This window comes from Myxine glutinosa, chromosome 1, assembly GCF_964187855.1.
Source record: "Myxine glutinosa chromosome 1, kmMyxGlut1.1, whole genome shotgun sequence".
NCBI lineage: Eukaryota > Metazoa > Chordata > Myxini > Myxiniformes > Myxinidae > Myxine > Myxine glutinosa.
The window spans coordinates 10,140,356-10,155,067 of NC_136261.1; the positions used below are offsets into that span (position 1 = coordinate 10,140,356).

Below are 14,712 nucleotides of genomic sequence, written 5' to 3' on the forward strand. Positions count from 1 at the left end.
CATTGCACATCACCTGTGGCGAATTTCACCTTCATGCTCCTTTTATTTACTGTTATGAAGGAACTGCGCTCCAACGCGAGTCGAAAGAATTGACGCGACCAAAGACGGAATTCGTCCGAGTTGCTTTATTGAAACAAAACAGCTCAGGTATTCTGACAAGCCCTTTTATCGGGCAGCAATATATATACACATTTATGTCGGGAAGTTTGCCCGGCAAAAGCTACACCGGGCATGCCCGGGTGTCAAGGGCGAGCCTTGGAAAGGCGAGTCTGGACCTGCCCGGGCGTGTTTGGCTGCGGCCTGGCAAGTCGAGGCTGGGCGTGCCCGGGCGCTCTGGACGAGCACTGGAAAGGCGATAGCGGGCATGCCCGGACGCTCTGGGCGAGCCCTGGAAAGGCGATAGCAGGCATGCCCGGACGCTCTGGGCGAGCCCTGGAAAGGCGATAGCGGGCATGCCCGGACGCTCTGGGCGAGCCCTGGAAAGGCGATAGCGGGCATGCCCGGACGCTCTGGGCGAGCCCTGGAAAGGCGAGAGCGGGCATGCCCGGGAAAGACGAGACCGGGCGTGCCCAGGAGGTTCGGGCGTGCCCGGGAACAGTGAGTCCGGGCATGCCCGGGAGAGGCGCGTCTGGCCGTGTTCTGGCCGGTGCAAGGCAATTGTGTGCATCCAGCGGTAACCGCTACACACGCCCCTCCAGAATCGACCTGCACCGGCAGGGTCAATTTAAGGGGGGTCCGGATGACCCGGCCGAAGCGACCCCTGGAGGGTCGTGGGGAGGGGTCCGACGTGGTGGTGGGTGGTCGAGCGGGGGGAACTGTGGACGGGGGGTGGCCTCGCCGCGGAGGAAGGGCCAACCGTGGTGGTTGGTCGACGTCCATGTGTGCCGGTTTGAGGCGGTCCACAGAAATCCGGTCCGGCCGGCCGCCAAAGTCGACGATGAAAGACTTGTAGCCCCGTCGCAAGACCCGGAAGGGCCCATCGTACGGCGGCCGGAGTGGCCCCCGGTGCGCGTCATGACGCACAAAGACGTACTCCGCTGTGCGAAGCGCCGGGGGGACATAGGACTGGGGGCCACCGTGGCGGGACGTCGGCACGGGGGCAAATCGTCGGGCGGCCTCCTGGAGGTCCGAGCGCTGGTGAGCGGCGGACCAGGGACTGGTAGCGTCGGGCACGAATTCGCCCGGGACGCGGAGCGGCTGGCCGTAGACGAGCTCGGCGGCTGACGCCTGGAGGTCTTCCTTGCGGGCCGTGCAAAGGCCCAAAAGGACCCACGGCAGCCGGTCGGCCGAACCGTCGTCCTGCAGGCCGGCCATGAGTGCGGCCTTCATGGAGCAGTGAAACCGCTCGCACAACCCGTTGGCTTGGGGGTGGTAGGCCGTGGTGCGGTGCAGCGTGACCCCCAACGAACGGGCGACCGCGCCCCAAAGCTCAGACGTGAACTGTGGGCCGCGGTCGAACGAGATGTCCGCTGGTGCGCCGAAGCGCGTGACCCAGGTGGCGATGAACGCCTGCGCCACGTCGGCGGTGGTGGTGGAGGTGAGGGGCACGGCCTCTGGCCACCTGGTGGTCCTGTCCACCATGGTGAGCAGGTGGGTGAACCCCCGCGAGGGGGGCAGGGGACCCACCAGGTCCACGTGGACGTGGTCGAAACGCCGTTCAGGCACGGCGAAAGGTGCCGGCGGGGCCTGGGTGTGGCGGTGGACCTTGACCCGCTGGCAGGCCGTGCAGGCGTTGGCCCAGTCGCGGATGTTTCGTCGAAGGCCGTGCCAGACGAAACGCGCCGACACCAGCTTCTGAGAAGCTTTCCGGCCCGGGTGAGAAAGGCCGTGGATGGAGGTGAAGATGCGGCGCTGCCAGGAAACGGGCACGATGGGGCGAGGCTGGCCCTGGGAGACGTCGCAGAGCAGGACGGTGCCCGCGAAGGGAATGTCGGCCAGGCGGAGGCCCGTGTCCGCCGCACAGAGTGCCTGCACCGAGGCGTCGGTGATCTGGTCGGCCGCCATGAGCGCGAAGTCCACGCCGAGGTGGACCGCGTTCACGCTGGCCCGAGAAAGACAGTCGGCCACGGCGTTGTCTTTGCCGGCGACGTGCCGGATGTCCGTGGTGAACTCCGACACGGCGGAGAGGTGGCGCTGCTGGCGGGTCGACCACGGCTCCGTGACCTTAGCCATTGCGTAGACCAACGGCTTGTGGTCGACGAAAGCCGTGAACGGGCGGCCCTCCAGGAGGTGTCGGAAATGGCGAACGGCCAGGAATAGCCCGAGCAGTTCGCGATCGAACGTCCTGTAGTTTAACTCGTTCGGCCGGAGTTGCCGGCTGAAAAAAGCGAGTGGCTGCCAAACCCCGTCCACCCATTGCTCATGGACGGTGCCCACCGCGTAGTTGGAGGCGTCCGTAGTGAGGGCGATGGGCGCGTTGAGCACCGGGTGAGCCAGCAGCGTTGCGTCAGCGAGGGCCCGTTTGGCGCTGGCGAAGGCCGCGTCCATGGCCGCGGACCAAACAATGTTATGCTTGGCCGGCTTGCCCTGGAGGGCCTCGTAAAGGGGCCGCATGAGCTGAGCAGCGCGGGGAACGAATCGGTGATAAAAATTCACCATGCCGAGGAACTCTTGGAGGGCCTTGATGGAACGGGGACGCAGGAACGTGGTGATGGCCTCGACCTTGGTCGGCAGCGGCACGGCCCCGGTCTTGGTGATGCGGTGGCCCAAAAAGTCAACGGTCGTCGCGCCGAAGTGGCATTTGACCGGGTTGACAATTAAGCTGTGCTCGCTGAGGTGACCGAACAGTGTTCGGAGGTGGAGGAGGTGCTCGGTGCGGGACGTGCTGGCGACGAGGATATCGTCCAGATAGACGAAAAGAAACGGTAGGTCGCGCAGCACGCCGTCCATCAAGCACTGGAACGCCTGGGCCGCGTTCTTGAGGCCAAATGGCATCCGCAAAAATTCGAACAGGCCGAATGGCGTGATGATGGCCGTCTTTGGGACGTCGGCCGCCCGGACAGGTACCTGGTGGTAGCCCCGTATCAGGTCAATTTTCGAAAAGATGACCTGTCCCGCCAAACGGGCAGAAAAGTCCTGAATATGCGGGATTGGGTACCTGTCGGGGGTGGTAGCGTCGTTGAGACGGCGGTAGTCGCCACACGGGCGCCATCCACCCCCCGGCTTTGGCACAATGTGCAGTGGCGAGGCCCACGCGCTATCGGAGCGCCGCATGATGCCGAGGTGCTCCAACGCGTCGAACTCGGCCTTCGCCACGGCGAGCTTGGCCGGGTCGAGGCGGCGGGCCCTGGCGTAGACCGGCGGGCCCGTAGTGGGTATGTGGTGCTCGATCCCGTGCCGCACCGTGATAGCCGAAAACGTCGGCCGCGTGAGGGCCGGGAATTCCGCGAGCAGGCGAGCGAACTCGTTTGCTGCCGGGAGGGCGCACGCCAGTTCGGTCGGCGCGGAGCTGCTCATTGTGCACGCCAGGGAGCTGAAGGTCTCGGCGTGGACAAGGCGACGTCGTTTGACGTCGACCAGCAGCCCGTGCGCGCAGAGGAAGTCGGCGCCCAGCAAAGCCACGGGGACGCTGGTGGTAACAAAAGTCCATTGAAAACGCTGGCTGCCGAAGCAGAGGGTGACGACGCGTGGGCCGAAAGTGCGTATGGCCGAGCCATTAGCAGCGACCAAAGAGGGGCCGCAAACGGCGTCCCGCCTGTCCTGCTCAGAGGTGGGTATGACGCTCAGTTGGGCGCAGGTGTCACACAGGAAACGCCGCCCAGACGCTTTGTCCCGAATAAACAGCAAGTTGCCCGAGTGGCCGGCGCTCATGGCTGGGAATGAACGCCGGCCCGGCCGTTTCCCGACCTGCCGAAAGTGCACGGGGGCCGGCACGTCCGAGCCTTGTGTCCGAACCTGGCGTGGTAATAACCTGGCGTGGCGTCCGGCATCCAAAACCTTGATCTTTTCTACCCCCGCTAATTCACCCCAGATCCACCTTGTTTGAAATTCCAACTTCTTTCCTGGAAGTCCTGGCAGTGTCCATATGTTTTATACCTCTCCCACCGCCCCCTTCCCACGCCCCCCCCCCAAGCCCTCGCCCTCTCTCAGATCTCTCGATGTCTCCATGTCTCTCGGTCCCTGCTCTCAAATGTTGTGTTTGTGTCCTTCCCCCTCTCTCCCCATCTTGTCTACCGCTCCCTATGTTATATGTTTTATGTGTCGGTTTGTCTTTCTGTGTGATTAATGTTCGCTCTTTCACGAGCCTCGACCTTGTATACAAAAAAAAAAAAAAAAAAAAAAAAAAACATTTGCTGATGCCCTCAGGGCTGATTTGAACTCAGAAATCGAGATTAACATCTGCCGATGCCCTCAGGGCTTGTTTGAACTCAGGAATTGTGATTATATCTGCCGATGCCCTCAGGGCTTGTTTGAACTCAGGAATCGTGATTATATCTGCCGATGCCCTCAGGGCTGGCTTACTCTCAGGATTCAGGATTAACATCTACCAATGCCTGTCAGAACTGGTTTGAACTCAGGAATCGAGATTCACATCTGCCGAGCTGTTTGTGCTACCATTTTGTTTATTGCTGAACGTTGTGCTACGGTGCTGTGTACTCAGGAGCTGTTGAACCGGTTGTTGGACGACATTGAGGCCTTCATTGCCAAGTTGCAAAAGGCCACTGAAGCGTATACGGACTTAAGACGCCGCAAGCAGAACAAGAAAGGCAAACACAAAGGACCAGGGGGTATGTAAGGACTTCACTCTTTTATGATCACATTGTTTGTTTTTTACCGACTTACACAAGGTGTAGCGGCTACCGCTGGGTATACACAATCGCCTTGCACCTACTGAGGACCCAGAGCGATACCTGAGTTGATTTGACACAATAAAGAAACTCGGACGAATTCCAGCTTTTTGTCGCGTCCATTCTTTCGATTTACGTTGGAGCATAGCTCCTACATTGGTGACCCGACATGGACACGGCAGTTGCCCTCAAACTGCCTACCTTCTGGGAGGCTCACGCGGCGGTTTGGTTCGCACAGGCAGACTCCCTGTTCGCCCTGCGAGGCATCACTGCCGACGACACCCGCTTCCACCATGTGGTAGCAGCACTCGGCTCAGCCACCATGGCCCGCGCCCTGAGCCTCCTCGAGCGCCCGCCAGCCGCTGACAAATACGACGCGATTAAACAGCTCCTCCTCGACGCTTTCGCCCTCTCATCAGCGGAACACGCACGGCGCCTGCTCGACCTGCCCGAGCTCGGCGACACGCGCCCGTCCGAGCGAATGGACTACATGCTTTCGCTGCTCGGTGAGCACTCTCCGGCATTCCTGTTCCGGGAGCTGTTCCTCCGTCAGATGCCTAGCCCGGTACGCCTCGCCCTGGCAAGCACGATGATCACGGATCCCCGCGCCCTCGCCAGGGAAGCCGACAAGATCTCCGCGGCAGGCCAACGCATTGGAGCAGCGACCTGGAGCCCACCGCCATCCGAAGCAATGCCCATGGCGCACGAGCACCCGGCACGGTCGACGACCGAACTGCCGACGCAATTGGCGGCCGCTACGCCGCGCCGACCACCTCCAGCACGACGACCGGAGCCTCCACCTGACCAGGCGTGGTGTTATTATCATGCCAGGTTCGGACAGAAGGCCCGGACATGCCGACCACCGTGCACCTTCGGCAAGCCGGGAAACAGCTGGGCCGGCGTTGATTACCAGCCATGAGCGCCGGCCACACGGGCAACTTACTTTTCATCATGGACAAAGCGTCCGGACGGCGCTTCCTGTGTGACACCGGCACCCAACTGAGCGTCATACCCGCCTCCGATCAGGACAGGCAGTCCGCGGTTTGCGGCCCCTCCTTGGTTGCGGCCAACGGATCGGCCATCCGGACCTTCGGCCCACGCAACGTCACCCTCTGCTTCGGCGGCCAATGCTTTAATTGGACTTTTGTAACCGCAAGCGTGCCCATGGCTCTGCTAGGCGCCGACTTCCTCTGCGCACACGGACTGCTGGTGGACGTCCAACGGCGTCGCCTCATCAACGCCGAGACCTTCAGCTCCCTGGCATGCACATTGAGCAGCTCTGCTCCGACCGAGCTGGCATGCGCCCTCCCGGCGGCGAACGAGTTTGCTCGCCTGCTCACGGAGTTCCCGGCCCTCACGCGGCCGACGTTTTCGGCCGTCGCAGTATGACATGGGATCGAGCACCACATACCAACCACGGGCCCGCCGGTCTACGCCAGAGCCCGCCGCCTCGACCCAGCCAAGCTCGCCATGGCCAATGCCGAGTTCGATGCTTTGGAACACCTCGGCATCGTGCGGCGCTCCGGTAGCGCGTGGGCTTCGCCACTACACATCGTCCCAAAACCAGGGGGCGGCTGGCACCCATGTGGCGACTACCGCCGCCTTATCGACGCTACCACCCCCAACAGGTATCCGATCCCACACATCCAAGACTTCTCTGCCCGTTTGGCAGGACGGGTCATTTTTTCAAAGATCGATTTAATACGGGGATATCACCAGGTACCTGTCAGGGCGGCCGACGTCCCAAAAACGGCCGTCATCACGCCGTTCGGCTTATTCGAATTCCTGCGAATGCCGTTTGGCCTCAAGAACGCGGCTCAGGCGTTCCAGCGCTTGATGGATGGCGTGCTGCGCGACCTGCCGTTCCTCTTCGTTTACCTGGACGACATCCTCGTCGCCAGCACGTCCCGGGCCGAGCACCTCCTCCATCTCCGAACACTGTTCCGGTGCCTCAGTGAGCATGGCCTCATCGTCAACCCGGCCAAATGCCACTTCGGCACGATGGCCGTTGATTTTTTGGGCCACCACATCACCAAGAACGGGGCCGTGCTGCTGTCAACCAAGGTCGAGGCCATCACCACGTTCCCGCGTCCCCGCTCCATAAAGGCCCTGCAGGAATTCCTGGGAATGGTGAATTTCTATCACCGCTTCGTGCCCGCTGCTCAACTCATGCGGCCCCTCTATGAAGCCCTCTGGGGCAAGCACGGCCAAGCACGACGTCGTCTGGTCTGCAGCAATGGACACGGCCTTTAAAAGCTCAAAGCGGGCCCTCGCCGACGCAACACTGCTCGCTCACCCGGTGCTCAACGCTCCCATCGCCCTCACCATGGATGCCTCCGACTATGCGGTGGGCGCCGTACATGAGCAATGGGTGAACGGGGTTTGGCAGCCACTCGCTTTTTTCAGCAGGCAACTCCGGCCGAACGAGCTCAAATATAGCACGTTTGACCGTGAGCTCCTCGGTCTACACCTGGCCGTTCGCCATTTCCGCCACCTCCTGGAGGGCCGACCCTTCACGGCGTTCGTCGACCACAAGCCATTGGTTTACGCAATGGCCAAGGTCACGGAGCCGTGGTCGGCCCGCCAACAGCGCCACCTCTCCGCCGTGTCGGAGTTTACCACGGACATCCGGCACGTCGCCGGCAAAGACAACGCCGTGGCCGACTGTCTTTCTCGGGCCAGCGCGAACGCGGTCCACCTCGGAGTTCCCGGCCCTCCAGCTTATGGCGGCGGACCAAACCACCGACACCACGGTGCAAGCCCTCCGGGCGGCGGACACAGGCCTCCGCCTGGCCGACATCCCCTTCGCGGACACTGTCCTGCTCTGCGACGTCTCCCAAGGCCAGCCTTGCCCCATCGTGCCCGTTACCTGGCAACGCAGCATCTTCGCCTCCCTCCACGGCCTTTCCCACCCGGGCCGAAAGCTTCCCAGAAGCTGGTGTCGGCGCGATTCGTCTGGCACGGCCTTCGACGGGACGTCCGCGATTGGACCAGCACCTGCACAGTCTGCCAACAGGCCAAGGTCCACCGACACACCCAGGCCCCGCTGGCACCTTTCACCGTGCCCGAACGACGTTTCGACCATGTCAACGTGGACCTGGTGGGCCCCTCCCCCCATCACGGGGTTTCACACACCTGCTCACCATGGTGGACAGGACCACCAGGTGGCCGGAGGCCGTTCCCCTCGTCTCCACCACCACCGCCGACGTGGCGCAGGCTTTCATCCCCACCTGGGTCGCCCGCTTTGGCGCACCGGCGGACATCTCGTCGGACCGCGGACCGCAGTTCACCTCCGAGCTGTGGGGCACGGTCGCCCGCAACCTGGGGGTCAAGCTCCACCGTACTACGGCCTACCACCCCCAAGCTAACGGGTTGTGCGAGCGATTCCACTGCTCCATGAAGGCCGCGCTTATGGCCGGCCTTCAGGATGGCGGTTGGGCCGACCGGCTGCCGTGGGTCCTTTTAGGCCTCCGTACGGCCCCCAAGGAGGACCTCCTGGTGTCCACCGCCGAGCTTGTCTACGGCCACGCGCTACGCGTCCCGGGCGAATTCGTGCCCGACGCTACCAGTCCCTGGTCCGCAGCTCACCAGCGCTCGGACCTCCAGGAGACCGCCCGACGGTTTGCCCCCGTGCCAACATCCCACCACAGTGACCCCCAGACCTACGTCCCCCCAGCGCTTCGCACAGTGGAGTACGTTTTTGTGCGTCATGACGCACATCGGGGGCCACTCCAGCCGCCGTACGATGGGCCCTTCCAGGTCCTGCGACGGGACGACAAGTCGTTCGTCATCGACATCGGCGGCAGGTCGGACCGGATTGCGGTGGACCGCCTCAAGCCGGCGCACGTGGACATCGACCAACCGCCACGGTTGGCCCTTCCGCCATGGCGAGGCCGCCCCCCATCCACGGTGCCCCCCACTCGACCGCCCACCACCACACCGGACCCCCCCCCCCCACGACCCGCCAGGGGTCGCTTCGGCCGGGTCATCAGGACCCCCCTTAAATTGACCCTGCCGGTGCAAGTCGATTCTGGGGGGACGTGTGTAGCGGCTACCGCTGGGTATACACAATCACCTTGCACCTACCGAGGACGCGGAGCGATCACCATGCCGGGCTCACCCAGCACGCCCGGGCATGCCCCCTCTCGCCTTTCCCAGGCAAACGCTCCGGGATAATGTGTATATATTGTTACGGTTCGCGGTTAAGGATGTTTTTTTTGCCGAGCGGGGGCCCCGCGACCGAACAGTTTTTTCCCGACTAAACCCGATTCACCCAGACGTTGGCCGTATCGTGCCACAGCTATTCAATCAGGGAAAAGACAAAGACGACGGATGTGAAGAAAAGGAATAAAAAAGACGAAACAAAGGTTGAAAATACTACTAAATTTATTTACTATTTACAGGCTCAAAATAACCAAGGAGAAGGAAAGATAAGAAAATAATATACAGAAGCTTTTAGAGACACAGGGAAAATACTAGCTTATACAGACTTAATTACCTACCCAGGACAGAACAAACAAAACAAACTCACGTACGCAAATGGGGAACATGCAGGCAGGAATAGCTGGAAGGAGAGGAAGGTCCGGAGCTGGTAGCACGATCGGCGCGTTCGGCAGCCGCCGTCCCTTCGCGGCCCTGCTCCAAACTGCCGTCCAGGCCCCAAACGGCTGTCGAGTCTTGTTGCTGCTGTAGACGCTGCTGCTGGCGCGCAAGGTGACGAATAGCAGGCTTTGTGCTTCCCTGGATGATCTTCTGCTTTTGGACCTCACAACTCAGCCCTGCTCTGACGACCCAGCTCTTTCCTTTCCACCTCACCACGCAGCTCAGCTCAGCCTTTCAGCTCATCTCTTGGACTCATCTGCTTGTCTTCTCACCACGCAGCTCAGCTCAGCCTTGGACCTTTTTGCAACTCTCTTGGACTCATCTGCTTGTCTTCTCACCACGCAGCTCAGCTCAGCCTTTCAGCTCATCTATTGGACTCATCTGCTTGTCTTCTCACCACGCAGCTCAGCTCAGCCTTGGACCTTTTTGCAACTCTCTTGGACTCATCTGCTTGTCTGCTTGGGGAGCGTCCCGCGGCGGGTTATATAGGCCCCGCCCTTCACCCTTTGCGAACCTCCCCCAAGCATTCTCTCTCCGCCCTCTCAAGCCAAACCCCTCGTTCTGGGTTGGATGAGCGGGGCCGACTTACTCCTCCCCTCTATGACGAGGTGGAGACCCACCTTTCTTCCCCAACCCTGCCTCGTGGTCAATGGCGGCTTTGGAGGGGATGTAATTGCCAAATTGAGGCTTGGCCATTACGAAAGGGGAAATGGAGGTTTTTGGGAATGGGAATGAAGGGAATCTATCTCTTTTACTCGGTGCAATGGAGTGTCATGTTAATGGAAGACAAGGCCTTACTCTAAAACACATAATAAGGATATAAACTACTGAACAAGGGTTTTATCGTGTCCTTCAATGTGGTGTTTCATGGAATTAACTACCGGGACGCCCTTTTTACCTTTACACAACTCCGGAGGCAGGAGGGGCCATAATCAACAATGTTACATAGCAATTTACCACAATACAATACACACAATCAAAAAAATGCAATCCTCATATCCGCAACACTGCACCCTCCTCCTGTTAGGTACGCCCCGGGCCTATAACTTTAATTTAGTGTGACACGTAGGTGTAGTTCCCTCTACTTTTAACCTGACCCTGAGTGTGACAGTTTTAAAACAAAAATAAATATGTCCCGCTGCTCCATTGCACCCTGCCTAACAGACTCATGCCCACAGTTAACCGAATTGCGGAATAGTCTTCAAACTACACACTGATGGTGGGGAGCATTAGTTACAATTGACGCTACTTTATTTACAAAACGCAACCCAGGACCTGTGATTGTTCTTTCTGGGGGGGGGGGAGACAGTCTGCTCTGCATCAATGCACCATGAAAGCACCCATAATGCACCAACACACCCTCAAGCACCAATCGGTGCACAGTCATCACTGTTCAATGAATAAAATAAATCGACAACCCCTAACCCTGCAGGTGGTCTCTTGCGCTTCGGCTCCCTCTGCTGGCTATTATTATTTCTTCCAGTTGTTGTCTTTTCCTTCATTTTCTTACTGGCGACCTATTTGAACTGAAAATGAAATGCACCCAACGTGTCCATTTTTATTTATTTTATTTATGGCCCACAGGGCCGACTAGTGTGGTTCACCTGTGGGGCATCGGTGCCCTGTGGCCAAGGTCCACCAGCAAGATTTCGGGCCTTCATGGCCGGTTCCAGCAGAAGGGCCGTGCCCCAACCCATGGGGTCCATAAGTGCTGCTCGGCCACAGACATGTGGTCCATAATGTGGTGCATCGATGCAGACAGCTGGTTCTGGGAGTTCCGGGCGCACAATGGCCGACTCACGCACGCCCCCTCGGCGCCCAGTGGCGCTCAGGTCATGTGGGAGACAAAAAGGGGGGAAGACAGATGAGCGAGGGGTAGGGTCACAAGGGTACACATCAATAAGGTAATGCAAGGTGAAATGCGTACGGAGAGCGAAGTGAGAAAAGCTCGTCCCTACCGTACGTCACCCCCCCTGTCACCTACACTACCCTTGCCCTTACCCCATATTTACAAAAATCTACACATTTACCAATCCGTCGCTATCGTCACGTCTTCCCATATTTCCCTTATACCAAATTCGTCTCCACAATCCCTCTATCCAAAATTTGCCATCACCAATTCATCATCAATCCTCATAAGGAGGAAGAGATGGAACATCAAGCACAATGTCACACCCACGTCATGATGCGTCTCACATTCCAAACATTTGCATCAAAAATAATAAAACAACCTGGCATGGTGTGGAGGTACGTCATCTCAGGTGAGTGGATGCAGATGGTGCGAGGAGACTTCAATCCTAGCTATCCTCTAAATGACTTTAACACACTTTTACACTACCCGGGGTCTTTCCCTGCCAATCCATTGGCCAACTTACACTATGGGTTCTAAAAACCAATTCCCATTGACCAAACTGTGGTGCTTCTCAATTTGGGGTCTCACTCCCCTGATTCATCTCCCGGTGCCCTTGCACAATTTCTGGGCTGAGACGTGTAGCTCTCCCAGCAGGTCTACCCACCTGCACACCTCCACCACTGTAGTTGCCACCCGAGCTTACCTAGCTCCTCACCCTAACCTAACTCACTGGGGAAGGCCCCTCCTGGCTCTGTCACCCCTTGGTGCCCTCTGGCACTGGGCTACACGGGTCCGTCCTCCGGATCCTCGGGCCCCATCCACAACTACCGGCACCCAGAGCCCCCCTGCGGCCTCACCTGGCCAACATCCTCACAGTGGTGGAGTGCCCAAACCAACTACACACACTAACAGGCTACACGCCCAGCCATTTCCACAACACTAATGCACCCATCCAAATATCATTCTTCCACCACGCACCACAGATGCCAATATCCAACCACAATTTACCTATACCCTCTACCTAACACTTACACTACCCTCCCCGGGTATTCGTAATGGGGGTCCATCCTTCCCCCACTCACACCTTCGCACCATCCACTCCACTCCATAGTTTCCACCATACTCACTCCACGACCATCCATTCAAATACTCCATATACTCCACACTCCATGTATTCCACATTCCATGTATTTCACACAACCATTTATTCCATACACCTGTTGGTGCACACCTGTGCACTCACACCTGGTGCCACCTGCACCCTCCTTCCTTCCTGTACCATTTGGTCAACACAACTCATCACTATCACTCCCTCATACACTGCTCCACACACCTGTTCAGTTGCACACCTGTGCAATCACACCTGTTCCTTACACACTTTTCACAATACACTTCCAATCCTCAAACACACGGCATCATCTCATCTAACTACTCCCCTCTGAAACTTGCACTTCCCAGTCGTCCCTTTAAACTATTGCGCTCCCTCGTCATTATAATCCACACTAATCTACCTGCGTCCCCACTACAGGTATCAGTCACTAACTAATCTTAACGTTTCCTCTTGTCATCTTCGCTAGATCCCTACACATTATCCAAACCCTCCCGGGCTAGTTTTCACTGCCATCAACCCCATAAATCTAGTGCTCCTTTGCCCCCGCTGTGAGGGATGACAGAGTTGCCATCCCACCACATCGGGGATCTCTCACTATCAATTTTGCTTGTCCAAATCCAACAAATCAAAAATTTGCCAATCATCTGCCAATCACTGTACCATTACCCATCATCACTCTGCCAATCCTTTGCCAATCATGAAATTTTGTTTTTCTAATTTCGGGTCCAGACCACTATCCTCATCATTACAGTCTACTTACTAGTGCCTCTCGGTGCGCCAATTCACTTCCACAGCCCGGCTTCATAAAGCCGAGCAACGAATGCGGGTTGTTTGGTGCCGGCGGCTGGATGCGTCCGGCACTCGGTGCAGGGAAGGACGCTTACCCGGGCCGAGATCCCACGCACCACCTCGGCACGGAGCCATCCCATGGCCCGATCTCGACCTGCCGGAACGCCTCAACAAAAGGGGGTCGCCATGACGACCCTTCCTATCGGGCTGCCCGCTCCACCTAGTGGAGCACGGACGCGGCCGTTCCAAACGCGGCCCAGCGTGGATCACGTACGGCGGTCCTTTCGAACCCGCCATGGTTCGGATCCCCGCTGGTCCTCGCGGCACGCGAAGCTGCCCGACGCGCACTGAGGGCCCGATTTGGCTAAATGTCGTTCTAACCGCTAACCCGGTTACTGTCGATGCCTCACTTGCATGCTTACACGCATACGCTACCCCTTTCTTGCTCATACATCCAGCTGTTCCCATGCTCCTCGTCGTACCTTCTCTTACACACCTCGGTACACTCATTCCGCTCACAGACTTGGTCACACACCTGACCACCGAACACCTTTGCACACACTCGTCGTTTGCACACCTCACCAACACACCTCTTCGCGCCCCCTCCTCGGTCACCTCCTCCCTGACAATCACAGGTGTGCTCTCACTCGCACACCCAACCACGTGCCTCACTACCAACTCAAGTGTGCATTCCCACACACGCTCTACCATGCCAGGTGTGCATCCTTCCATTCCAGGTGTACATCCTCTCTCACCTGTCACAACCAACTCACGCTCCGTGTCACTCTCACTACTTTCACCACCACTCTTGACAGCGCACTCACCCTTACTCTCGACAGCGCACTCTTTCCTCATGCACCCGTCCGTTACACACCTTTCTCGCGCACACTCTTGCGCACACTCTCCCGTTACATCCTCTGTAACACTCACCACAGGTGTGCATTCTTCCTTACTTTTGACAGCGCACTCTTTCCCCATGCACCTGTCCGTTACACACCTTTTTCGCGCACACTCTTGCGCACACTCTCCCGTTACTTCCTCTGTAACACGCCTCACTACGCGCTTCCATGTGCTCCCTCGCACATGCGCTACGACCGACTCACTCTCGACAGCACACTCACTCTTTGGCGCGCACTTTTTCCTCACACATCCCAGAGTCGGACATTCTCGCACACCTCCTCCTTCGCACACCATACCTGTCGCACACTTCACCAACGGCCTCTCACGAACACCCGGCTCCAAATCAACCCCCAAGCCGACTGAAGCTTTCCTCACATCATGTACATTTCCACGTATATCGCCACTCACCTTGGCACCTCGTCTCCGCACCTCCTTCACCACCTGCAAACTCTTTATTTGGTTAGCGAGCACATCATCATGATTTGAACACAGACCTTGCACATATTCCATCACCTCCTCCTGTATTTCTCTCTTAGTTTCTGTCCGTCTCTTCTTAATTTCACTCACCTCTTCTTCCACTTCCTCTAATTTTTGCTTCACCTCTTTTATTTCCCGGTGCGTCTCCTCTATCTCGTCCTCTAAGGCTACCGTGACCGTCTCTATGTGCGTCC

The 14,712-nt window shown here is 58.3% G+C and overlaps 1 protein-coding gene across 1 annotated transcript in view; it reads left to right on the plus strand.

The window, feature by feature from the left end:
• The window catches only part of LOC137416139 (epidermal growth factor receptor kinase substrate 8-like), a 117,692-nt gene that overhangs the window by 16,444 nt on the left and 86,536 nt on the right, over positions 1-14,712 (plus strand). The window contains exon 5 of the mRNA XM_078781586.1: positions 4,601-4,727. Coding sequence (XP_078637712.1) covers positions 4,601-4,727 — 127 coding nt within the window. The remainder of the gene's footprint in view (positions 1-4,600; positions 4,728-14,712) is intronic.